General features: G+C 42.0%; 1 protein-coding gene across 1 annotated transcript in view; it reads left to right on the top strand.

Moving 5' to 3' along the window:
* UXS1 (UDP-glucuronate decarboxylase 1) overlaps nt 1-27,039 on the top strand; it is a 49,199-nt gene that overhangs the window by 1,890 nt on the left and 20,270 nt on the right. Inside the window, exons 2-5 of the mRNA XM_044428780.1 lie at nt 12,986-13,013; nt 16,428-16,476; nt 18,833-18,876; nt 24,182-24,242. Coding sequence (XP_044284715.1) covers nt 12,986-13,013; nt 16,428-16,476; nt 18,833-18,876; nt 24,182-24,242 — 182 coding nt within the window. The remainder of the gene's footprint in view (nt 1-12,985; nt 13,014-16,427; nt 16,477-18,832; nt 18,877-24,181; nt 24,243-27,039) is intronic.

Here is a 27,039-nt window from a genome sequence, read left to right as displayed (position 1 = left end):
ACAATATAAAACACCTAATAAATACATCACAATGACACACAACTGAGGATAAAAACATAATTAAAATATTTAAACTTTAAAATATTGGGTAAATAAAAAGGTCTTGACCTGGCACCGAAAAGCATATAACGTCAGCACCAGGCAAACTTCTCTGGATAGTTTAGTTTACCATAGTTTAGGAAGGATGCAAAGAAGCTGGAAAGGGTTCAGAGGAAGGCAACAAGGATGATCCTGGGCCTGAAAACAAAGCCCAGTGAGGAGAGATTTAGAGAACTGGGCAGTTCAGTTTTGAGAAGAGAAGACTGAGAGGAGATATGATAGCACTCTACAAGTACTTGAAATGCTGTCACAAACAGGAAGGCAGGATCTCTTCTCAGCCATCCCAGAATGCAGGACACAGAACAACAGGCTGAAGTTTACAGAAGCCAGATTTCAGCTAGAGATCAGAAAAAAAATTCCTGGCTGTTCGAGCAGTACAACAATGGAACCCATTTCCTAGGGAGTTTGTGGACTCTCCCACACTAGCGACAATTGGGATGCAACTGAGTGCACCTCGGAGGGATGATTTGACTTGATGTCCTGCACTGCGCAGGGGATGGCCTTCTGGCCCCTTCCAACTTTCCTGTTTTATGATTCTGTAATAGTGAACTCTATGATGTGTTTGCCAAGAGGTTATCCAAATCCGCTGTTGGGATCGTACATCGTAGAGTATGTTCTCTGTTGGGGTGGAGCTCAGATGGGCCCCTTGTGGACCTGCAGGTTGTTTGGCCTGCAGTCCCAATTATCCCTTTCCATTGACTCTGCTATACAAAGCTGGTGGGATTGGTAGGTTAAGCCTTCTGAGTGCCCCAAGTTGCTGCTGTAAGCTCCTCAAGTGTCTTGTTTGGGCAGGAAGGCGTCTCATCACACCAGTGCAATACAGACAGTTTGCCTTATTGCTGGTGTTAACCATGTGAAAGTCCGAGATCAGGAAACCCTATGGAAACCCTCTGTTTACAGTCTGAGTGACACACTGAGTACATGAGTAAGCACTGTCCAGTCAATCAACCTGAATCCCTTTTTCTTGCCCTGCAGATCCTGTTCTATCCATAGCACAGAGCAGAGCTCCAAAGGGCTGGTATTTGTGCAGGACTCTTGCTTTATTCTGATGTGATGCATTGCTGGAACATTCCAGACCAGAACTGGGCAGAAAGTAGATCTCAGATGTAACTGCCAGTATTCCTGACCATTGCTCATGGCTGGCTGGGGCTTCTGGGAGTTAAAGTTGAAAACATCTACCTTCTGCCTTCTGTTATCTAGAGAATAGCAAAGCAATATGTTCTATTGTATTTCAATGTATTTTATTGTGTTGTAAGCCGCCCCGAGGTTTCGGCAAGGGGCGGCATAGAAATGTTATAATAATAATAATAATAAAAAAATAATAATAATTTTAGTGTATGGTGAGACTTCTGTGAGAAGACAGGATAAAAAAACTTTTAATTGATTGATTGATTAATGTGCACCTGCCTTGGCAATGTCTTAACAGCATTTGGGGTTTGGCACCCTCATGCTCCATGCACTTCAACTTTGTGGTAGGTGATCGTGGGGGTTCGGCTGCAGCAAATAGAGTTGCAAATGTGCGAGTTGGTTGTTTAATCCTAATCCATTTTGCTTTGTCCTGCCTATACAATATGCAGGTTATATTGTGAAGTAACGTTATTCTGTCGGGAATAAGTACATTTTCCAAAATCATTAACACCACATTGAAAATCAGCTACCTTGTGTTCTTAAGCTGCAATTCTGTGCATCCTTACCTGGAAATTCAATGCTTACCTGAGTTCAGTGGGGCTTACGTCTGAGCAGAAATGCAAAAAATCTCATTTGGTAGCTTTTGGAAGACCACTTAGTGGACATGCACAACGCCTTTTGCTATTTAACAAACTTGTGGGGTCTGCTGTTTTATTATCTGTTATTTATTTATTCTGTTCCTATACTGCCCCATAGCTGAAGCTCTGTTTACATTACCGTTTGCGTGATGTGATCTTGGAGACCCTGGTACCTGCATTCTTGTCAGCTCTGATTGTATCAGTCTCTCACTTCTGCAGTATTTCTGTCTTCCAGCCAGCCACACACTGTGTCTTGTTGGATTGATAAAGAATGAGCTGAAACCTGCCATGGGGGTTCCTTGGCAGCTTACAGGAATTTTCCACTCCCCTTACATGCATTAGCTTGAAGGCTGACAAGGAGGAGCTCCCATCCGAATAGAATTAAGGGATAATTAAGGGCACATTCCTCCTTGCACAATACAGTACCTTCTAGGTTTCCTTATTCTGGCTTTTACAGTCTGTGAGGTAGTAATGCCTGGACATTCCCTGGGGCTTCAATTTATTGTCCTAACCAGCAGAATATGTTGGTTTTGAAACACTCTGTAGAGATTTCAACACATAGTTCTGCAATTTGGAGATGCTGAAGCCTTGGAGGGAAAGAAATCCTAGAGTTAACTTTTACCCTGTTTTCCATAGAGCCATAGAAGATGAGAGAGTGTGATGGCTGAAAATGCATTCCATTTCTTTAATTTAACTGAGGTCTGCATACAGTTAGGAGGGGCGCCATGCTCTCTTAAAATCCAGTGAGATGTGCACTCTGTTACAGTTGCACTACTTTTAGAAATGGTGTAACCTCCAAAAGATAATTTAATAAATGAAATCAAGTGCTTCTCAGATACAATAATCATGTATTAGATATCACTGGCTGTGTCACAGAAATACTCATTACGTGCCTATGGTGCTTATGCTGGTGTATCCTGCCTGCTTCATTGGGCAGGCTGGCGGAGGCTTCTGGGAGTTGAAATCCCAAACATCTGGAGATCTGTGTTCAGCGCACTCCTGCTGTAAGGAACATAGTAGCAATGGAAGCCTTGGGCAGCTGGTGGCTATTGTTTGTGACACAGCTAGTGGTGTGCAATGCATCAGGGGTCCCTAACCCTTTGGGATAACTGGACTCATCGGTGAATTTGATGAATCGCTGTGTGCACCACCACAAAATGGCTGCCAAAGAGGATGAAATGAGTCACCTCGTGGTTGACATGGGCCATGGCAGTCAACAGTGAACTGAAGAGGCTGAGTGGAAAGATGCAGTGAGGCTAGAGGTTGGGAAGGAGGGCCAAAATGACAAAGCCCAAAGAAGTAGATGGATGAGAAAGAGCAAGGCTGGATGCTAGTGAGGGAAAGGAATGGTGAGGAAAAGAGGTGGGAGAGAAACAATGAGCTAGAGGTGGAGGGGAAAGAAAGAGCAGGCTGTAGGCAGGGTTTGATGAGCAAATAGCAAGGCAAGGGAAAGATAAAGGTCAAGGCTAGAAGGCAGAAATGGAAGAGAGTTCTGATATTTTCCAAGGCTTTATTTTTTGAGGCAGAGGATAGAGAGCTTTGGCCTACCACTGGAGCCCCACGTGGACAATCCCCACATTTTTGTAGATATCAACTGGAAAAGCATTTAATTTGGCTTGTGTGGGGCTGGTGGCTGTCCGGGGTTCATGGGAATTCCCATATCTAATAGGCCACGTCTTTCCCATCCCTACAATCTCCATAGGGCTTGTATAATTCATATATTCTTAGTATAACCGTGGCCACCATAGAAACTGTTTTATCTTTGTGTACTGAATACTATTCCATAATGGAAGTTTTATTTTTTTAAAAAAAGTCATGCAGTACATCTGCATTTATGGCATAAAACCTAGTAAATATTTGAGTTCCTCTAGAATGATGTCTGCCTTTATAGTTAACTGGAGATGTAATTCTTTGTGACTTAAGTTCAAAGGTAGAGTGAAATAAATGTAGGCATTTATTTATTTATTCAAATAAGGCTTGAGGGAATGGCTGTCCCTTCTTTACTCTCCTTGTTCTTCCAGCTCTGCTTAGAGGACAGTTTGCTAACAGTCCTTGGCAAAATAAGGAAATGTACTGGCATTCCCTGATTCAGAACCGAGCATCGTGTCTTAAACTCTGTTTGTCCCCTGAAGATGTAAACATGTGCCACATTCCTCCTGCATTAAACTCAAGGGTGACCATTCAGAGCAGTTGGCATTTAAGTGCTGCTGCAAATCCTAATCCTTTATGCATGCATGATTTAAGCAAGCCGTGGGTGGAAGTTCTGCAGAAGTTTGAGACTTCAGCTCCCAGAAGCCCCTCCTAGAGGAAGCTTGGCCATTAATCAGGAACGCTGGGAGTTGAAGTTCCAAATGCCTGGAGATCTGTTTTCTCTATGCCTCTGCTTCTACTTAAGCCTTGAAGCACTGAGACCCAGGTGGCTTTTGGGAGAGGAGCCAGAAAATGGTTTCCTACTGGTGGTTGTGTCTGTTCCTAGGGGTTCATGGGTGTAAGGAGAGAAGCAGTATTGTTGGGTCTCTGTGTACACCCTCCTAGAGGAAGAACTGAGGGTAGGAACCTGAGGGGATGGAAGAGACCAGCTGTGTGTGTACTAGGCTTTGTGTTGCCCTGCATTGAACAGAGGGAAAAATTACAGAAGCTGAATGCACAGCTTTCTTTCATTTTCTATGGAAGGCAGGGTAGGATTGAGCCGGACACATGCATTCGACTCGACCGTGCGTTCCCTTACCGGTGGGGGCTCCTGGGTTGGGCCAGGTGCCCTCAAGAGCGTGATGACCATGACTGCTCGCGTTGCCGAGGCTGGTTGTGTTCTGCGAACCCAGGCAGCAGCTGTTACTTGAATGTTGTTTAACCCTCACAGAAACCCTGCTGCTAGATTGGCTTGGCCGGGCAACCCATGACAAGCTGGGAGCCCTTCAGAAAACAAAGTCCTGCCTAAACAAAAGGGCAACAGTGCTGCCAAAGGATGAAGTTCTCAGCCTTATTAACAAATTGAAAGTGGATGGACCGATGGCGCCGTAGGATTTATTTTTTTATCAAATATGCCCTGGGTGTTTTAGTGGCTACAGCTTTGGAATTTCTCTTCCATCCCTTACCTTCAAGCATTACCATTAGCAGAGGAGTCCTAATGTTTTTTATATGGAATATGGTGAAATATTGGCTCTGTCACAATGAACATTTAGTATATTTGTTCAAATTCTTATTAAGCAAGAACATTAAAAGCAAAGGAACACACACTTTAGTTTGAATGCTATTTTATATAGCGCTAAGAGGAAGTTGTTTTTGAAAATGTTGCAGTTGTTTGTGTTTTTAGAGTTAGATCTCAAAACCTTTTTGAGCCTGTTGTATACAAGGAAAAAGAGGCAGACTTGATCTTTGAATTCGCAGCAACTGCATCTTTTTTTAAAAGCTGTGTTCTTTTCTTAAAGTGAGCTAGGACTGCAGGTTGAGATATTGCCTTGTAGTCTTCCACTGTAAAGCCAGGAATCATTTGAATCTACATTAATCATTTGAATCACAGGGATGTGACTGGAGCAGGAAGAAATCAGCTCTGATGAAAGCCTCTGCTGAGGCCCTGCAGTGCAAAGCACTGCATCCAACACTTTCTGAAGGGGAATATGTCGGATGATGGCAAGCTCTTTTTCAACTGCAGATCCTTGAAAACTCAGATTTGCAGGCACTGGAAATGTGTAATTGGCTCCAATCAAGAGTGAGATTTGCTTAATCTACTTTTATTAATCAAGATGACAAAGAGGAGTCTGCAGGTCATGTGATTAATCACATGAATAAATAAATAAAGTGATTTTTTTCCTCTATAAACAAGGGAAACCTTGGAGGCCATTTTGCTCATCATATGTTACGTGAGTGATGCTCCTTAAGATAATCGTTCTACCTGGAATTTGGCTGGTGGAAAGAGATGGGATGGACCCCAAAGCCTTGCATGGGGTTTGCGTTGGTCCAGAAAAGGACGGGTGAGAAATGAAACTGAACCCAGAGTCTGGGAAAGGGGCACGGGATCCTTGCTTGATCTTGCCACTGCTGAAGCTGCTGGGAGAGGAATTCAGAGTTTGTGCAGGATCCAGTGCTTAGTGTAGCCTTTTCATACTACGTGTGTCTTAGCTGGTGAAGCAAATAGGTGAGGGGAAGCTTGGGGTTCAGCCTCCCCATTCTGCTCCTTGTTTGTGTGGACTCTCATCAGTCCCTTTGGCCCCACGTCTGGATTGGTGGTGCTCAGGGAGTGGAGAGGGCTGTTGTTAATCCTTCCAGGGACCCAAGCGGGCACTAGGAGACATGCCAGTCCTCCTGATTAAACCTGCCCTTCCGGTGATACCAGCCTTTCCGGAGTTTTCATGTCAGATTTCAGCCTTTTTACTTTATCCTATAATCTTGAATATTGAGTCTGTTCCTACCCTCAGAGCCTTCTCTTATACCTTAGTTAAGCTGCTTTGTGTCTTGACAGAAGTCTTCTCCAAGCTGAAGTCTGGTATAATTACTATCAGTTGGTTAGGGATGATGGGGGTTGTAGTCCAAAGCATCTGAAAGACATGAAGTTCTGGAAAGCTGTGAATTCAAGAACTGGTGCTTGACATGTATGTGTATCGTTTTCAATTATTTGCTGTTTTAGAGGATCTTGAGTTTTATTTTCCTGCTTCTATTGCCAAGAAGAGGATCTCAGTGGACTCTGTAAAGCACTGAGGTTATCTCTGTTTTCGTGAAGCCACGCTTCCTTTCTCTTACTTCTGGTGACATTTGTAGCTAGTACTGGGGTTGTTAGTTCCTGCTTGGTTTATCATTTAGCTGCTTTAAAAAACAAGACTAAGTGGGCAGGACAATTTCTTTTATTTATTTATTTAGGGGACTTCTATGCCGCCCCATTCGCCGAAGCCTCGGGGCAGCTCACAAACCATAAATAAATAGAGTTCAATAAAACAATATAAATTAACAATATAAATTAAGTCACCCTGGCCAAAGAATAAAATGAATAAATAATATTAACAATTAAAATAACATTTGAATAAAAAGGTCTTCGCCTGGCACCGAAAAACAAATAACAACGGCACCAGGCGGACCTCTCTGGGGAGCGCATTCCATAGACTGGGCGCCACCGCAGAGAAAGCCCTCCTCCAAGTACTTACCCTCCTAATATCCTTCACGGAGGGTTCCTGGAGAAGGACCTCTCCCACTGATCTCAAGGGGCGGGTGGGCATATATGGACTTAAGCGCTCCTTCAGGTAACCAGGAGCCAAGCCGTTTAGGGCTTTATAGGTCATCACCAACACCTTGAATTGGGCCCGGACTTCAATGGGAAGCCAGTGAAGCTGACGGAGAACTGGAGTCATGTGAACATAATGCCCAGTCCCTGTCAGCAGCCTGGCAGCTCTATTTTGAACCAATTGAAGTATCTGGACCGTCTTCAAGGGCAGCTCCACATAGAGCACATTACAGAAGTCAAGTCGGGAAGTCACCAACGTGTGTGTCACTGTCGCCAGGCAGTCGTTCTCCAGGTAGGGTGCAGCTGATGGATCAGCCGAAGCTGAAGGAAAGCGCTCCTCGCCACCGCTGTCACCTGAGCTTCCAGTGAAAGCTCTGGGTCGAGGAGCACTCCCAAGCTGCGGACCTTGTCCCTAAGAGGGAGTGCAACCCCATTCAGGACTAGGTTCAGTTCACCCTCCCCAAAGCCCGATCCGCCAACCAACAGGACCTCCGTCTTGTCTGGATTGAGCTTCAGTTTATTAGCCCTCATCCAGCCCATTACCTCGGTCAGGCACCGGTTCAGTACAGCCACCGCCTCACCTGGATTGGTGGAGAACGAGAGGTAGAGCTGGGTATCATCAGTGTACTGATGATTCTGCAGCCCACACCTCCTGATGACCTCTCCCAGCGGTTTCATGTAGACGTTAAACAGCAAAGGGATCCCTGCGGTACTCCATGGCATAGCTGTCTTGGTGCAGAGCCATAGTCCCCCGGTACCACCTTCTGGAATCGGCCATTGAGATTTCTTTTTCCATAAGAAATGTTCAATTTGATTGTGCTAAAGGGCTTAGTGAGAGCAGTGCTGGAGATTTATACTACCAAAGCATTTTCTGTACCAGAGCTTGGCATGCTGAAAGCCAGGCTGAAATGGCCCCTGATTTAGGACAGAGTTAAGAAAAGGCAAAATCAACTCCTTGCAATGAAAGTTACAAAACCTTGTGAAACCCAGGATACAAAAAAACCTTTGTATGTGTGTGTCTTGTTCTCTCTTTGCCAATGCTTTTTTCCTCCCTCATTCTGCGACCTCCTATTTCACCATTCTTGGATAGCTTACTATGGTGAGTATAAGGAGAAAATATGGGAGAGGCTATTCCAGAATTCCTGTAACAGTCCTCCACTTCCGATCTGTTGAATTACATGCAGTATTAGTGGGCTACTGCTCTGCATGTTAGAATATCTACTTGTAGCAATGGCAGGCACCATGAGACTGCCATAAAGTGGAACCCTGGTCAGTAAGTGTTAAACCAATGAAACCTGATGTGTTGATGAAGGTCTTTGTAGCAAAGTGGTTAGAATGTTTGACTGAGACTCAGGAGATCCAGGTGCTAATCCCCAGTTGGCCATTGAGCTCTCTAAGTAATTTGGGGCCAGTCATGTACTCTCAGCCTAACCTACCTCACAAAGTTGTTGTTATGAGGATAAAATGGAAAGGAGAACCTTGTAAGTCACTTTGAGTTCCTTGCAGGAGGAAGAAAGGCAGGGTATAAATTTGATAATGATGGTACTACAGACCTCTGGATAATGTCTTCCAGTGGTTCCACGTAGCTGAGAAGCAATATGGTGGAGAGAACAGAACCTAGAGGCACTCTGTTGATCACATGCTTTGAGTAGCTGAGAACTCGTACCATATCATTTCCTAAAACCTGCCAGCTTCACAGACTAGGAGCCACCAACCTCTACATCTGAAGATCAATAATTTACACAGGTACCATGGTCAGTGGAATACTTCTGAGAAGTCCAGGAGGATCAACCACAAGCACCTAGCAAAAGTAATTCACCAGAACTGTGAGGACTAACTTTTTAACCACAACAGTTACAAAATACCTAACAAGGTACTGGAATTGGCTGTAAAGCTAGTGATTGCTTTGTTGTATATTGGAAGACTTAGAACAAGAATACAAACTTGAACTTGACATTCACAGTAGGTATATCATTTTTCTGGCAGCTGCTCTCATCTAAATATAGGTGCACTGTGACTTAGCCCAACAGGGTAAGACACTTAAAATGGCAAGATGTCTTATTAACATGATTCTGTAACTCAATTGCAACAGGAACAATTGGCTTATTGTCCACTGTAGTTAATGGTAAAACAGCTAATGGATCCATGGGCAGGCTTTTGTATGTCTTATTAAAATCGGGTGGGTGGCTTTGAAGTTCCTTGATGTTAATAAATAATTGCCTTTTGTTTATGGAATCTGACAGGGCCGGGTGACCAAGTATCAGCTTGATCAGACTAATGCTGCCACTGTATTAATTTGAGCTTTTGTGTCCAGTCAAACAATGCACATTCATTTTGCCAGAACAGAGATGCCGGAACTAGAACAAGGCAATTCCAAAACCAGAGCACACATACTACTTTCTCCCTCTCCTCCATACTTGAACCAGAGGTGGACGGACTCCTGGCTTCTTGGCTCTGTTATATACGCCGCCCTCCAAGACTTGAAATGAGTCAGATGAAAAGAGCATGCCTACAATCGATTAACAGGGGTGTCTGTGAAGGCATTCTAAGCTTCAAGATTTGCTTTTGGTCCTCTTCTTCTGATCTGCTATTGAGCCTTTGGGAGTCCCCTTTGCTGATGAACTGCAAATCTCCAGTAGATCCCAGTCAGTCTTCTGTCCATCCCTATAGTGTGTGTAGCAAATATTCCTTTTTTCCATGCTGTCCTGCTTTTCCAATTACTAGCTTATTTCTTATTCCCTTTTCCTTACTTATCTCTTTTTTTTCAAACCACTGAATTGCTCTTTTTAATTAATCTAATTAAATTATGAAATTTAATCTAATAGACATCAAGACTATTTCTGGTGGTGGTTAGACTATTTCTACCCAGGGTAAGGACCTGCCATTTTAGCTGTGTTGATGTGACATGTCAAACACTTTCAGGTATATCTCTGCTTGCTTTGTTCAAGCATGTATGTTCTAGCCACAGTTGTGGAGTTTGAGCTCTTTCACCGGGCCTGTTCCTCCAGCTAATTATTCACTTCTTATTCAGGAGTGGGCAACCTTCTTTCTGCTGAAGGCCACATTCCCGGTTCATGGATAATTCTTCGCAAGGACTATGCCCCTAGTGACTGGGCCGGAGCCAATCCCTTCTCTCTTTGTGTCACCCCCTTTTGTGTCTCCCTCACTTTCTGCCTTATCCCAGGCTTTGGGTTAACTCATCTGTCATCTAAATTGTAAGGCTTTAGAATAGATTCTGAAAGTTTAACAGGTTGAGTCAGTGGTCCTTCAAGAGCCTTATTGTTTGTGAGCATTGGTCTATAACATGCTTAGAAGCTGGAGAAACATATTCATTGTAAGCCAGAATCTCTGTTGTTACCTCTTGGTGTCAGATTGTTATCTTTTTGCTACCTCTTGGCATTGGCATTGTTAAGACTTGGTATCAGATGCAGTTTGATTCTACCATATATTGCAACTAGGGAAGTTGAATAAATACACAAGAGATTCAACTGAGATTGAATTTCTAACAATCTGACTGGAACAACTTTCTTATAATCTGCAATAGAACAACTTTTCCAAGTTGGTTTGTGAGCTAGTTTTGTTTTTGTTTTTGCTTTTTTTAAAAAAAACTTTCAGTATCTTTAGATCAATTTAGTTGCGGAAAACTAGGAAAAACTTTTAAAAACACTAACCAAAAAAGTACATTTTCCCGGTAGACTAACACATGAAAGACATGGTTTGGGGGATTGGCAGTTTTTTGGGAATTTGCAATGAATTGCATTTGCAGAAACTTCAACTCCATCAATGAGCAAATGACGGAACAGGCCATGGAATGTGAACAGGGAGGATTTTACAAGGACCGTACATCCTTAATTGTGACCTTATTGAAAGAAGTTTACAACATCAAATTATGAAGATGAATCTTGAGAAGCAGAGATTTTTGTAGTATACCATGGCCTTTTTTTCTGCTTTCAAGTTCATTGATAACTTTAAATAACATTGACTTTCCAACCTTGTCTAACGTTTATCAGTAGCAGATATACACCAAATTCCCTTCAGTTTCTCATTCAGCCACTGACTCCTAGGTCTAATCTGTACAGACACATGATTGAGAGAGGCTTCAAATTATACAGTGGTCATAGTACTCTGGACTGAATGCATGGCTTGGCTTTATACAAAACAAGAAAGATAGTATTCATTGGTAACTTGTACACTGGGCAGGCTTTCTGAAAATTTTGAAGTCACAGGTGGGAAATACTGTGTTCCAATTCTACTGTCTTTTCCCTCCAACATGGGGGGGAAATAAACATTTTAACAACAATTAAAATGGAATAATCCATTCATTAGTTACATCATACTAAATTGGGTATTAAGGAACCATATATAAATATTCTGAATGTTTAGGTTCTATACATGATAAGCATTCTGTGAAAGCATGCTTAACATTGGCTTTGTTTATGGGCATCATTGTCCTCTGGACTGACCAGCACCCAGCCCCTTAAGGTGGCCCCTTGTGTAAATTGAACTTGTATGGTAAATGGACCAAGGAAGTGAGACTGCATTTTGTCTGGATGTGCTCTAAAGCAGCTTACAGGCAAATTTAGGTCATTGCATAAATGCTTTGTGCCGTGTATATATGATGCTGCTGTTCAAACAAGCCTGTTCAAGAACCAAAGGATTTAAGTGTTTACTTTGTCTGGTTTCAGGATATATTAACGAGGTGGCTGACATGATTAGATTGTTTTGCTCATTACAGTGGCTTCTTAATTTTATAATCTTATATATGATGCTGTTTATTTTTAAAAGAATAAAATCTTCCCATAATTGATTGGTTCATAATTATGATTGGATTTTATTTTGTTGTAAGTATACCCATTTTGGCATGATCATCAAATGTGGTGATGCGTGTGTTGCATATTATTTCTTGCTTGACTGCTCGTTCTGCAAAGGACTGTAACATGTCAAGAGGCCCAAACAAGCTTGACAAAGAAGTGTCAAAGTGCATCCAGATTCTCAATTTTAAGTTTAAGCAGTCATCTGATGAATTGACATAATTTATTTTCAGCTCTGTTGACAGTCTAATGATTTAATTTCAACTTCCCAGCATTTTTAAAAATAATTTAGTTTAGGAATGAATGCAGAATTCTTTCATGCTGGAGCAAATCCATCAAATCTGTACCTCCGGGCTACCTCTGGGCATCCATGCATGTTGAAGATGGACCTTACTGGGGATCATGGGGATGCGTTGCCCCACCCAGGGCAGGTGCTCAGGTCCTTTCCATGCAGAAGGTCTGAAATTCAATCCCCAGCTTCTTTAAGCAGGAGGTGGAAAAACCTCTGTGTGAAAGTCGGGTGAGAGTATCAAGCAAAAGTTGGTGCAACAAGCCACGTTGCACCAACTGCAGGTACCCAGGATGAGGCAGCAGCCCCCCCAGGACTCGCAACCCATGGTGGCCCCTCTTGATGTGCAGTCAGCCCCAGCATATGGCAACCCCCCGTATTCATGTCATCTTGTGTGGAAAGAAGATGGCTACTCCCAGTGGTGCTTGTAGCCACATTGTCAGTGTGTACAGCCCAGTTTACTAGCTGTTTACTAGTGACTATTACCTCTAGAGAAGAAGCTAACATGAAAAGACAGCTCTCCTACAACCTCAAGTTCTGTTTCCACAATAATGTTTGGATAATAATTTTTCTTCCACATTTAATGCAGAAGCACAGTAAAATGAAGCTCATTAGGAAAACATGTACAAGGAGCAAGAACAAGGTTTAGACTGAACTGTCCATTCATTGTTTGAGATCTGCTGCATGACTGTTTTGTGATAGAGCCACTTTCCCCAAATGTATATTATTCGTATTTGAAAAAGATGTATTCTAAATTGACTCAAATTGGTTTCAAACAATACTAATGCATATTTCTTCTTTTCCACAGCTGTATGGGGAAATGTACTCAACATGAGGTAATACTGAGCTTTTTTTCTACATCTGTGAAGATATAAAGTAGTTTTTCTCTTAGTTTAACAAAATATATATTTCTTTTCCCAGTGTCTCTCAACTTATTCTATGGAGAAAAGTTAGAGGTAGCATTCTCCGTTCCTTCAATAAAACTGCCCTCTTTGGCCACAGATTTGGAGAATGGAAAAAGAGACAAGTGCTGGGAATTCCTTTTGTGGGTGGATGGATTCTTCCAAAGACAGATCTCCATTTAAATCAGGGAAGAATTCCTATCCAAAATAGTGCTGTTGTATTGTCTCACAGCTACTTAACCTGAACAGATGTTGGCACTTGCCTTGTGGTTATTACAAAGGGAGAGCAAAGTAACAGAGGAACATGAGACTGGGGAGCTTAAATTAACCTCTGTTGCCTCTTTGGCATGCCTGCTACCAGTTCCTCAGTCCATTACAAAAACCTGGCACACAAACATGATGATGTGGACACAGTTTGCAGGAGAGCTGTTTACCGGCTCTCTAACACTGCGGTTTATACCTGTGCTATTTACAAAAACCCTTCTGTTGCTGGATGTCTTGTAGCTGTACATCCTTTCTCTACTTGAAAGAGTTTCATTTTTGCATCAGTTGAAAACTTCAGGATGCAAAACTCATTAAACACTTCCATTCTTTTCTGTTCAGCCATTCTGAAGCCAGGTTTGATGCTTGTGTAGTCACTTGGGGATGGATAAAAGCTATGAGCTGAGTTGGTGCGAAGTCTGTATGCATAATTTCATTGCATGATTTTATATGTTCGGAAATCCTCTGAAATAAATATTTGCTAAGGAACTTCACTGGAATCTTTGTAGCTAGGCCTGTTGCACTTGTTTTTAAAAGCATCTTTAAAATCCAGTAGGATCGACTGCATTGGAGAAGGGCAACTATCCCTGCTGTTCCAGCCCGAAAGACAAGATGTGATTTCAGAGGTTGTCTCCTCCACACTTTAACACAGTGCAGTATGGCAGAGACTCTAATGCTCCCTTTGCAGAAAGACAAATGGGGGGAAATGGTAGTTACTTTAAATCCTTAAGGATCATATTAGCATGCTGCAGCATGCTACAACTCTTACACAGAATTTTATGCTGGAATTACTACAGAAGTTGACTACTGATGTTTGGATGAAGGCATACCTGTAAGCTCTTTGAAGGTACCTTTGGTTGGTTTGCCCATGCAAATCCCCCTCAACAGTTTATGAAAAGTGAAGAAGAGACTGTGGCAGGTAGCCTATATAAACTGTATCCTTGATTCCCAGTGCCAGCCCTCACCCTTGGTACTGCTAATGCAAATCAGCACATGTGTTATTTTAACTTGCTGCTGTGTGGGCAGGCTCTTACGCAGGTAGCCTGACTGTAGTCGTATTTTTACCCTGATCGTCTTCCAAGGAATTCCTTTGTATCTTGAGTGATCTTGAGTTATTATGCATGTCCTTCATTTTCTTGGCCTGATTTTAATTCTCTTTTGAAACAAAATTTGCATGAAAAAAGAAAAATAGGTTCCTCCAGCCCTGTTTTAGCCTCATAAAAACCTTACGAAGTAAGTTATGCTTGAAGAATACAAGTGATCTTGGGCCCCCTTTTCTGCCCCATGAGAATTAAACCAGGGTGTCTCCACTCTTTGACATCTTAACCTCCACACCACACTACTTGCCCAGGTACAAGCTATTGTTCACCTCTTTCCAGAACAAGAAATTCTGCTCTAGGAGCAGAAAGCTGGTCTGTACTCTTTATTTTATTCACAGAATCCAAAAGATGGATGGATGGATGGATGGATGGATGGATAGATAGATAGATAGATAGATAGATAGATAGATAGTAGGTAGATCGATCTAATGGTGCAGAACTCATGTGGTCCACCAGACTTCTCTATCCAAGGGTCATGCCCAGCTCCTTAGAGGAATTCCCATTGTGTCCTCCTTGGAGGAACTTCCATACTGTTCCACAGCGTGGCTGCATCCACTGATGTCATCTGACTTATGGAGGGCCAGGTGAGGATACTCTGGCCCCCTCCACCCACATATAATTCCTGGTATAAAGCCATAAAATAGCCTGCATGAGTAAATGGGTTCATTCATCCATTTTTACCAGCTACTGTTCAATGCAGATGAACACCAATAGGAAATACTGTTCTCACTATAGAATACATTGAAGCAAACAGAACACAAAAGTTCTTCAGCTAAAAAAAATCTTGTATAAAAGGGATCCACAGCCTAATTCTGGTACTATTATTTGTCCAGTGATAAAATCATAGGTGTTACTGCAATCTGCTTGTTTTGCAGTAAGTGTTAAATTACTTACGTCAGGTATTATGAAATTGCATCCTGCGGAACTGTGCTTCTGAAAATAACCATGTAAAATTGCTGTTTCAATGAAAAGGGCCACTTCTTCCCGTTACAAGTACAGAGTCAGATTGGATTACTCTGGTGATAAAAATAAATGTTTACTGCTGCTAATCCTGTGTGGCGGAAATGAGCCGCGTTGTGTTCTGCCTAAGGCCCAATAACTGTGTGTTGCCCAGGCTCTCAATGGAACATGATACCCATGGGTCAATTGAGTTCAGCCAAGGACAAGGTTGGAGTGCGGAAACCTGCTCCCAGGTGTTTCGTGGAACCCAAGAATTCTTGAATCCTAGCCAAGGACTGAAAGCCAAGGACTGGCCTGGAGGTGCTTCTCCTGCTGCAGAAGCACTGACCACAGCACAGAGTTGCATCTTGCAGGTGCTTCTCCTGCTGCCCAGAGAATGGCACAGAGTTTGGGGATGGGAGAGGGAGCAGATAGCACTTGTATGTAATGGTAGATCATTGTGAAGGTATGTATGCTCCAAGCTTCCTGTGTATATACAGGTGGTGGGTGTAGCTTCTCCTGCCTTTCTGGGCATATGGATCCTACATGCCAGCGACATGTGTGCACCAGTCCCCAACTTTGTCCACTAAGAGAAAAAATAGGCTTTTGTTCCTTGATGAGTCCACCAAAGCACATTCCAAAAAAGCAAAACAAGCAAACAAAACCCCCAGTGCTGAATCCAGTGTTGCTGCAACACTAGTGCCAATGAGGTGGTGCTGGCAAAAAACAGCAGTGGACTTGCTAATTTTGTTCCATTTGAAGTCTGTTTGTAGAAGTAGGGTCCCTTTCATGCCTAAGGTTTTTCTAGCAGATTTCTTATGGGGTAAATAGCTTTGAGGAGTGATCTTTCCTGAGAAAATGGCACAAAAAGTGGCTTTGGCCCACTTTTTTTGTCTGCACCAAGGTCTGTGTTGGAGGAAAACATGCAGAGTGTGTGTTTTAGTAAAGATACTGAGATGCAATTATGAATGTAACATGTCTAGCTTGACATTTATTGCTTGACTAGTTGGACCTTTGGCTGTTCTAATCCATTTTTCCCACCCAACAGGTCTATCCAGGAGAATGGTGATCAGAAAGTAGAAAATAAGATTGAAGAGGTTAGTCCATTGTCTGTTTCTTAATTATTTTTCCTCTGTCTCTCAATGTTACTTTCATTGCTTTGCCAATTGTTTGCCTCCTTTCTGCAAGGTCAGCAAATAAGGTGGACACAAATGTGCTGTGTGTTCATACTGATGGTTTTGTGATAACATATTTCATCTTAATTTCAGTGGAGCTAAAATGCAAATGGGTCCCAGGCAAGAGATGAAAAGTTTCTGGAAACAGTGAAGCAATATTTTTTAAAAGCTCTTTTTCTGTGGATTTCAGAAAACCCACTTTTTGATTAAAAAAATTAAAAAATGAAAAATAAACATTCTTTTAGTGTTCTTACAGATCTGAACTCATTTTGTTGCTTTAAGATGGCCACTCCCAATTGTTACCCTCTGGATATTTTGGACTTCAGTTCCCATCAGCCTCAGCCTCAGCCTCTGCCTCAGCTTGGGGAAAATTACTTCAGGAACATTAAGCCGCCTATATGTGCATCTTAGTTTGCTCATAAAATTGTCATTATATTTTAAAAATTAAAAAGTAAACTCAGTAAATTTGTGAGGGTTTTTTGCTTCAATCATGCTTTTAAATTTAATATACCAAACTAGATAATTTTATGAGCAAACTGAGATAGAACATACTTTCCGTTCCTATTTTATGTCTAACCAGAAGGCATTTCAGCAAGTTGTCCCTGAAACATCCAGGAATCCTGAACAAGCAGAAGAACTGGAGGCACAGAAAGGCTGGTATGCAGCATCTGTTCCTCTTTGTGAGAAAGCTTGAGAGAATTCCTAACTCTGTTCCAGTTTGTAGCAGGGTCCTTAGGGAAGCTGCAACTGAAGGAAAAGCTGCTGCGATTTGTGTGTGTGCACATGTGTGTGTGCGTGTATGAAAAACCCAGCTTAGAAATAGTAAGCAACCTTACCTGTTTATTCACTTTTACGAATGATTAATGGACTTACTAATTTTGTTCCATTTGAAGTCTGTTTGTAGCAATAGGGTCAGTCCCATGCCTAAGCTGCAGCATCAGGCTCCTGAATTTCTTTTTGGTAGGAAGGAATGATTCTAATGGCAGCAGTTAAAAGGTTTAGAAGCCAAGGTAGCATTACCTAATGGTGAGGTCCAACTGAGAGCTTTTTAACAAACAGTAGCAGTGAGTTCTGTAAACCCAAGCTTCCCAGTTAATTTACAGAAAGAAGGAAACATAGGTGGGATAACACAGATTGTGTTCCATATGCAGTGGTGGGATGACGGCAGTGTTTTGCCCCCATGTTTTGGTTTTCGATGAGAATACCATTCAGTCTGCATACAACAGCAATGCATTTTTCCCATATTGTGCGATAATAACTCTGCACCGGGAAACAAAGTGTGATTGGGAGCATCTCTAAATGTTTGTCAGGAAAAGATAACAGGGAATCAATAACTGTAGTAAGGAATGGAAGATGGAATTCTCCTGGGAATCTTACAGAGAGGATTTAAAACATCCCTCCCGTGGCTCAGTTCAGCAGCTCTGCTCTTTCTATAAAAGTGTTCATATTGCATAGTTTTTAGAAATCATTTGTGGGTAATAAAGGCTAGATAACAATAGATGAACTCCTCATCTTAAATTCTAAAACAAACTGTTTCACTAAAAAAGCTGTTCATTTCTTCCAGTTTTAGGGTAATAAACAAAAGTGATTCTTGGGGAATAAATGGAAGGATTCTTCTCCCCACCCCCATTTTGTTGTTTTTTCCCCCTGGGTCCTCATATCTATATTATAGACTTGATTGTACTAAACTACAACCATGGAAATCAATGAGACCTCTAACTTTCTTGTAACTTAAATCCGATTGATTTTTGTAGGTCTTTTCCGAGCACAACATAGTCTGGAAGTAACCTAATATTTTCAAGGCTCTCTCTTCTGTATCGATCACTCAGTCTCACACTACTTCAAGTTTTATGCTAGAGTGTGCACTGAGGTCCCAATATGGGTTAGGACTTTTAGCCTGAGGGACTGCCGGGCTTTTACCCTTCACCTTTGCTGAAATCCCAGTCTGGACTGGAGCTCTAACACCCACAGTTCACATGGCTGCATCTATGTAGAATAGCTGCTAGTCCTCCCTTTAAAGGAATGTGTGCTTTGGGCCTGTATGGTTGCCTTGGGTGTCAAACTGATCCGTATTCTATATTATGGGAAGCTCTTGTTCATTAAGAATGTAGTTGTTGTTACAGTAAGCTTGTAAGAAACTAAGTGTGCATTCAGAGTGCAAGACAGTCATTTAATTAGGTGAATTCTTGTCCTATTCTCTAACACAGATGGAGATACCTTTTATGCTTTATTTACACATGGGAACACCCGGAGTATTTACATTTCCTTTTTCTTTTAGGCTGTTGCTCCTTTAAGGGAGAAGATCCGAGAACTGGAGAAAAGGTATGTCTGTTTTTTTTTTTAATAATTGAGCCAGAAGATGATTCCTTGTCTTGAGCTGACTTCACCTAAGAGCCTAGGTGAGAGTATGAGTTGAGTGAAAGATTGCAGAACTGGAGGAGTTCTTGATTGCAGTGAACACTTAAATCTTCTAGCTTTATGACTAAGCATGGGGTGTTGCTTAAACTAGAGGTCCTGGGAATATATCTTCGGCAAGTTCAGGTAATTGCTGTAAAAGTGTTTGTACAGCCTTTGAGGTAGCAGTATACTTTATTGAAAGGTCATCTTCCCTAACCAGATTTTATAGTCCTGCAGTCTGCTCAAAAGGAAGCCTTGTACAGTTGGACGGGACTTGCTCCTAATTAAGTGTACAAGGACATTTCAGCCTTAAGAAATTTTCCTCCAGCGAATGGGAGTTTAAACCTGGACAGAGTGGAGAGGAAGACAGTAGAACTGAAACCATTCCAGTTCTTTCTCAGCAAATTTCAGTATAAAATATATTTTGAGATGTGTGGCTATTTAGAGATTGAGTCGAGACTCAGTATCAGCACTTGGCATGCCATGATATTCAGCAACGGCCAGCACTGGACAGTATCCAGCAAGTTGTAGCATTTAGCAAGATTTTCAGAAACTTCCGTTCATTTAACCTTGAAGGCAATTTAATTAAATCGAACGTGGTTTGGTTTAATTAATGAAGGTAGTACATGTTGCATCTCAGATTTTTTTAAAATCTGGGCTATTACTCACTTTTGAGTTCCAACATCAACTAATGAAATCAAGTTCAGATCTTGCCATTAAAATCCAGACTTAAGAATTGACTGGTTTACATTATTTGTAACTGTATTTTAACTCACAGACAATCTAAAAAAATTGTACTGGTTGCATCATTATGACTAAACATACCTTTATTAATGAATTGCAACAATTTAATCTAATTTTATGTTTAGATTATTTTATTTCATTTATTGATTTTACTGCATTTTAATTCCCAAAGTAGTTTAATTGCTTGCATTATCTTTTTACTGAATGTATTGTTTTACTGAATTTACTATTTATATGCTGCATTTTACTGGTCTATGACTGAAATAAGTCCATCATAGTGTTCCTTTAACACAGAATTGAATTTTTTTTCAAATGTCATTGTGACCTAGTTAGACACATTTGCTACTTCTTATGTTTTCCTTTCCCCGCATGTTTATGTTCTTAGTGGCCTATAATAGCACGGACCATTACAGGCTGCTGGCACATCTGACATTATTCCCTGTGCACCAAAAGCAGCATTTGTTCATCTATTTTAATCCACTAAAATGAGATGAAGGTAATGGAAGCTGCAGATCAGTTTATAGCATAAACAAAGAATGGCCTTGGACTGGAAGTGACAGATATTCAAGGATTTATGCTGTCACTGTTCTACATCAGAGACTTCTCGAGCATTTCTGCTGCCTAATCAGCTGAACTGACATCTCAGTAAAGGATTCGTAAACAAGACTTCCCAATTATTGACACAGATTGTTGCTAAAATCTGATACAAAAAGAACACTTCAGCCATTGAGTGTGAAGTATGAGCCAGTATTTCTCTGTCCTCTTTCTCCCAGCCTTCCTCCACTTTCACACAAGTAGATAGAAACTGCATCTTTTCTCCAATGAGAGTGTGTTTTGAGTAGTGCTGTGATATCTACTCCTGAAGGATACTTGAATGTCTTCCCAGTCCAACATTATCTAGAGTTAAAAGGGCATGCCTTCCCAAGAAATACAACTCTGTGTCAACACAATGGTCCTCGTAAAGAGAGACCGCTAAAGACTAGAGCGAGTCAGATGTGAGGCCATGGGTCACATCAAAGCTGGGATAGCAAAGATCTGCTGGTGGAGGCTTGTCAGTCAGAAATAGTTGATGCTTGTCAGTCAGAAATAGTTGGTCAGAATAGCCTATCCGGATTCTTTCCCACTGTCAGCAGTGGGAAATGCAGCATTAGACTGCAAAGCTAATGCCAAAGGTGCCTTCCAGTATGCTGGTAGTTATTAATTTTCCACTTAGAAAACCTCTTTTGAGGCTCATTGTGGGTCTCTGGCCAGGTTGAATTTGAGGAAGGTGTCCGAGGAAGGTGCCCTTGTTGTTTTAGCACAGAGGTAAATTACCTAGTGGCCCTGTATGTTTGGGCTACTTCTCCCATCATTCCTGACCATTGACCATCCTGGCTGCACCTCATGAGAAAGTCCAAAACATTTGGACGGCACCATATTCCTCCTCATGTTCTAATATATGTAAGTCTCCTGAGACTAGTTGTGTAGTAGAAGGGTATAATCTGAGATAAAGGTGTATGAGAACAAGTGTTAGAAGTTGGCCTGAATGTATCCTTGAGATCAAGTTCTTCTGTCTCCAAGGGGTCTTTGTAACTTAGTAGTGTCTGAATAGAAGAACCTCATTAGAGGAGCCAGGGACATGATTCCTCCCCATGTGGCTATCTGCCTGCATCCTAAATGGTGGGACCAGGAGAAAGCAATGTCTAGACCTCTGTGGGCAAGCTATGAATCCATCCTTTCTCTACTGCAAACATAAAATTGATTTGTGCATCCAGACCAGATGTATTTATTGTGAATGAATCCTTCACTGGAAGTCTTCCACTTTCTGTTGGAGGAAGGTATCAGCAGTTATCAGTTAGGAATCTCTTGGAGGGACCATGTTGGGCAGATTTTGTCTCCTATCCAGATACTGGGGAAATTAACATCCCCCATGATGGTAACATCATTGCTCCTTGAAACACTAGCACTCTGTTTTTCAAAAGTTTAATCATAAACTTGTCTGATTTGTCTAAATGTGGCTGGTAATAGACTCTAACCACTGTGCTCTTTTTATTCTTTGCTCCATGTATATTAATCCAGATGCTCTTGGTGGGGATACTAAGTTCATCCCTAAGCATTTCTGTGCAGCGATATCTCTCTTTAACATACAGTGTGACTCTGCCTCCCTTTCTCTTCCATCTGTTCTTGAACAGGTTCTGTCCTTCAGTTGTTGAATTCCAGTCATGGAAGTCATCCCCACCACCCCCAAGTTTCAGTTACACCTATCAGGGTGTGTCCATCCTCCTGTATTGAGTTCATTCTGCTTGGTTCCCATTCGCTGGGCGTTAGTTTATGGACCACCTGCTTTATACTCTAGCTCTCTTCCTACATTTTTTGGAAGACTATTATTGGGCACTGTTAGAACTGCTCTTTCTGTTGCAGTGCATAAGCCTTTGTCTGTTCTTATACCCAGGTGTACTTCTCCCTTCCTTTTAGGATCAGTTGAAGCCCTCCTGACAAACGTCTTCACGCTGTGGCCGAGCACATTCTTTTCAGGCCTTGTCAGGTGCAGTGCATCCCTGGCCAGCAGTCCACCTTCCAGGAAGTGTAGCCCCCGCGGGGTCCCAGAATCTAAATGCCTCATGTCAGCACCACCTTCATAGCCAGAAATTCAGAGAGTTTTACGTTCCCTGTTTATTCCTCTTTCAAGACTGGAAGGATTGAAGAGAAAACTATGTGAGCCCCAAAGTTCCTGACTTTCCTCCTTAAGAGTTTCAAAGTCTATGTGATTTCTTCAAAGCTGCACTGGGCAGTGTCATTTGTTCCCACATGTATAAGAAGGAAGGGACACGTGTCAGTGGGCTGTATGAGCCTTGGCAATCCTTCATTTGTATCACGAATCTGTCCTCCAGGGACACAGCATATCTGGAGTCCATGCGTCTTCCTGACAAACATGCATTTCCATGCCATGCAACAGGGTGTCTTCCACAACTAACACCCTTCTCTTCTTGTTCTTGCAAGCCTTGGTATCATTGCCACTACTTGCTAGATTTTTAGCCTCTTGTTCAGTGCTGCAAAGGATGACTTGCAATTCTTCCACAGCAGGCTGCCCTCCAGTCTTATACTCGAGTAACTGAAAGCGGTTTGAAAGTTTTACTGCTTCCACTGATGCAGAATGTCTTCTAGTTCTTGTGCATCTGTCCTCCTTTTCCACGGAGTTTCCTTCTCATTTTCCCTTCCCTCAGGATTCGCGTCTTCTGCATCCGCTTGCTGTTGCACTTATAGCTTCTATACTACTCTTAGCTATTGCAGTTTCACTTCTCTGTCTAAAAACTCTTCATCTTCCTTTATTACCTTGAGGTGGACACTTGCTGCTCTAGTGCTCTCACCTGTTCTTCTGATACGGCTACATGCTTGAACTGTTGACCATGTTGACCTCAGGCAGAAAAATAAACATTGTACAGATGTTGCAAGTCACCACCGCTAGAGAGTCTGCTCAGCCCATTCTTCCTGCTAACTTGTTGATTCTAGTTTGTTGGGCCTGTTGTAAGAACCAGTGCTACCTCCTCTCTTCACTAGAAGTTAACACAGTCCAACCAGTAAATGGGAGAATGTTACAGCGAAGAAAATAAAAGGGGGGGGGGAGAAACTAAGGGGAGAAAAACAAAGAAGAAAAAGGCATTAGGGACCTCCCTCTTGACCTTCCCTTCCAGGCTCCATCACCACTAGATTCCTGTTTGCTTTTCCTGATCACTTGCTCTGATCATTTGTTCATTGAGAGCTTGGTTACTTGTATCCCAGAGACCCTAGGCCAGCTTTCCCTGATCTGCTCAGCCAGGAATCAGGGAAACCAGAAGAATCTGGTTTGTTTTGTTTTGTTTTAATGTACCTTTTCTATGACTTTGTGCTTTAAAGGCACACAAATGGTGTACGAGCAACTGACAGATTTTCTTCTGACTTGCATAAGTTTTCTTAAACTCTTTTGATGAATGTCATTCAGGAACAGCTATTTCAATTCCATATACAACAACGAAGTTCACAAAATCACCATACTTGCATTCAGCAGTAAGCTAGGATTTTTGGAAAATCCTGGCTTATTGTTAGCTACTTTTTGGCCTGGCTCATCAACAAAATCACCTAAACTAACCAGAATTGGAAAGCTTACCATGTCTTCCAAACCAGGACTCCTAGCCTGTATCATTGCAGTAAAGCAGGGATCATAAACCAGGAACGAACTCTGGACTGTGGTTCTGGTTTGCATAAGTAGGTGCAACAAAGTCATAATCCTTGTTTGGAGGACAAGGCAAGATTGTTTACTTGGATTAATTTAGTGTTTCCTACTTGTGGGAAGAGAAAGCAGGAACAAACAGGCTGCACGAACACAGGAAGCCAGAATCTGCCTAGCCTTGTCTGGTTTTCTCCATTGTAACTTGCAGTGCATCGCATGGTACATTTATACAGAAGTAATGTACTAAACTCATTAAGGCTTAACATCATTTTTATGCTTCCATTTTGAAATGTTTCATAGTTTTACTCAGAAGTATCCACCTGTGAAGTTCCTATCTGAAAAGGATCGTAAAAGGATTTTGGTAAGTTAGCAAGTTGCTCAAAATCAATCCAGTGTTCTAACTCTCTGCATGGGATTAATGTGAAGACACCACGCGAGGCCGCCAGTGTGTGGCCACGGTGCTGCTCAAAAGGCAAATTCTGTTTTAGGCTTTTTGCTCTTTCCCTAATCTTGGTTTCAATTGTAGCTAATTTGGTGCGCGGGTGATACGATTGAGAAGCACTAAAGTTTGGGTTGAATGGTCTTGCTGAAGCTAAGTTGGAGTGGGGACCTGGATTAGATGCTCCTAGAAATCCCATGAAAGCTGATTGTAGAAGTCTCAAAAAGAGTAAACCAAATGCCATCATAAGTAAAGAACATGATGGACCATGGAGGGGGGAGGGTGTGGGGGGGAAAGCAGCTGTTATCTCCAACCTGGGATGCTGCTCCTGCTCCCATCACAGACCAGAGGTAGCAGTGGGGTTTCAAGGACTCGGCTGGTGCTGAGCCATGGCTCCTCAGAATACCACCCAGGGGTTATCCTTCATATACCTCTCATCAGTGTATGGAAAGATACACCAAGAAGGTTTCTGGCTCGATCCTGACAAAGGCAGAATAGGTGAGCAGAAAGACTCCAGCGGGTACTGTCCAGCCCACGGAGAGTCCAGTGGGGGGCAGGTTGCCCTTAAAATAGTTCCTTACCTTGATGGTAAGGCTAAATGGGCCTGAGCCTAAGCTGTGAATACTAGATGGGAGTGAATTTGGGTGTATTTGCATGCTAATCTGACAAGGCTATGAATCTGTGCCAATAAAAAGGCAAGACCCTTTTTATTTTCCCGCTGTTTTAATGTTTACTTGCTTTTAACTGGGGTTTTAGTATGTTAATTGTCAGATGCTGTGGTGTTTGATTTATGCTACTCATTTTTTTGTATGCCATCCCAAAACATTTGTAGTGGATGGGCTAGAAAGGAGTTTAATTAATTAATTAATTAATTAATTAATTAATAAGCGTTCATTGTGGATATACCATCTGGGTATTAAAGGCTAGAAAAGTGTTAAATAAATAAATAATAAGCATTCATTGTGGATATACCATCTGGGTATTAATGTCCGGTGCTTTTGCAGGGTACGCATTCGGGGAAAGTTGTTTTATATTTTTAGTGCTCTGGTAAATAGCATACATTTTGCTCAGTTCTCATTACATTTAGCTGATTTACCAGCCTCTGCATATATTTAGAAATGCATTAGCGGTCCACCCCCTGTGTTTTGGATTTATTTACTTAAAATATTTATATGCTGCCTTTTGTGGCTTATATCTTTAAAACTGCAGTTGAGCTTCAATTGGACACTGGGTGCCTCAACCACTGCAGCAGCCAGCAGGGTTAGTGGGGCAGCTCTGATCCATGAAAGATCTTTATTTCCCTGTTCCCTGCGCCATATTGACATGTTGTATTGGAGATCTGTGACTTGGATTCTCAGAGCTGAGTGCGATCTACTTCCAGAGCAGGCTTTCCCCTTCCAGCTGTACCTCAGCCCCCAGTCCTGAGGAATCCCCTTCCCCTCCCCCCCCCACTTACAGGTGGCTTTTCAGGGGATGCAGGAAGTTGCGGTAGATGGGTGCCGATGGAAATTGGGGACCCATCTACTTGTGCCTGATTGGTTTCCTTTTTAGAAGGAAATCTGTGAAGAGTCACATTAGCAGGGCTACTTTAGAGTGGAATGTGCAGAATCTCCCACACTGCAGCAGATGGATATTGATTAAACTATACCTAGAATGCTTGTATTGTGTCAGAATTGTGAATCCCAATTTTTGAAAGCATCCTAAATGGACAAAAATAGTCCTTTCTCAGCCCTTACCAGATGGCTGGAAATGTAGAATCCTTTGCACACAACTTTTGGGGTGATTACTTTGTTGAGTCATGGAATTAAGTCATGCTAAATAACAGAAAGAGAAATTTAGATTTTAAATAGTCTGCTCTCTCAAAGGCAAATAGAAAAACCCACATGGGACTTTTATTTTTACTTTTTTCTATCTGAGGAGCAAATGTCATTTCCCACCTGTTCTCAGTGACATACTAAGTAACTGATAAATAGCCAAGCTACTTCCTTGTGTGGATAACTGTATTCACACTTCTCAGTAGCGATAAAGCCATCCACTGTTAATTATTCAAACGATCAGTAATCATTTGTAATCTCACAGCTGCTATTTAGATTGCCTTGGTCAAGTACCAAATTTGACTGTTACATAATTGACCCTTAGGAAGTTCCACATCAGACTGAAGCTCATTTGTTTTCCGCAGCGGTTCAGTAAGGCTGCTGCAGAGATTTTATGCACCCTTTGGAATGTTGTGTTGAATGGTAACTTCTAAACAGCAGCGATTAAGGAGCTGCTGTTGTCTCTCCCTACGACCAGTGGAGTAACCTGCACTTCTGGTTTATTCCCTATGTGCAGAGTTGATGAGAGAGACTTTGAGCATTTGCCCAAAATGTATTTTATACGTAATTATCTTAGCTAAACAGATTGGCCAGAAATCACATTGGTGAAAATGCAGTTGTATCCGTGTTAAAGTTAATCCACATTCCCCTGAAATTTACCATGGAGCACATACAGATGGGCCAGAATAGCACATGCCACAGACTTTCAAGGACTGCACCATTTCAGCCTGTAGGTCATGACTGCATGTGTGTCCCTGCTTCATGGCAGGCGTCTCTGTCCAGGGAAAGCTAGAATGCTAGCTTAAAGGTGACTAGTTGAATTAATCTTATCTCTAACATTTAAATTTTCCCACATGCAGAGCGCTTTTTGACATGAGGTAGTTAATCAAACAGACAAACCTGCA

Source organism: Varanus komodoensis, unplaced genomic scaffold (assembly GCF_004798865.1).
Source record: "Varanus komodoensis strain SLA01 unplaced genomic scaffold, ASM479886v1 scaffold2, whole genome shotgun sequence".
Taxonomy (NCBI): Eukaryota; Metazoa; Chordata; class Lepidosauria; order Squamata; family Varanidae; genus Varanus; species Varanus komodoensis.
This window is presented reverse-complemented; position numbering and strand designations above follow the sequence as displayed.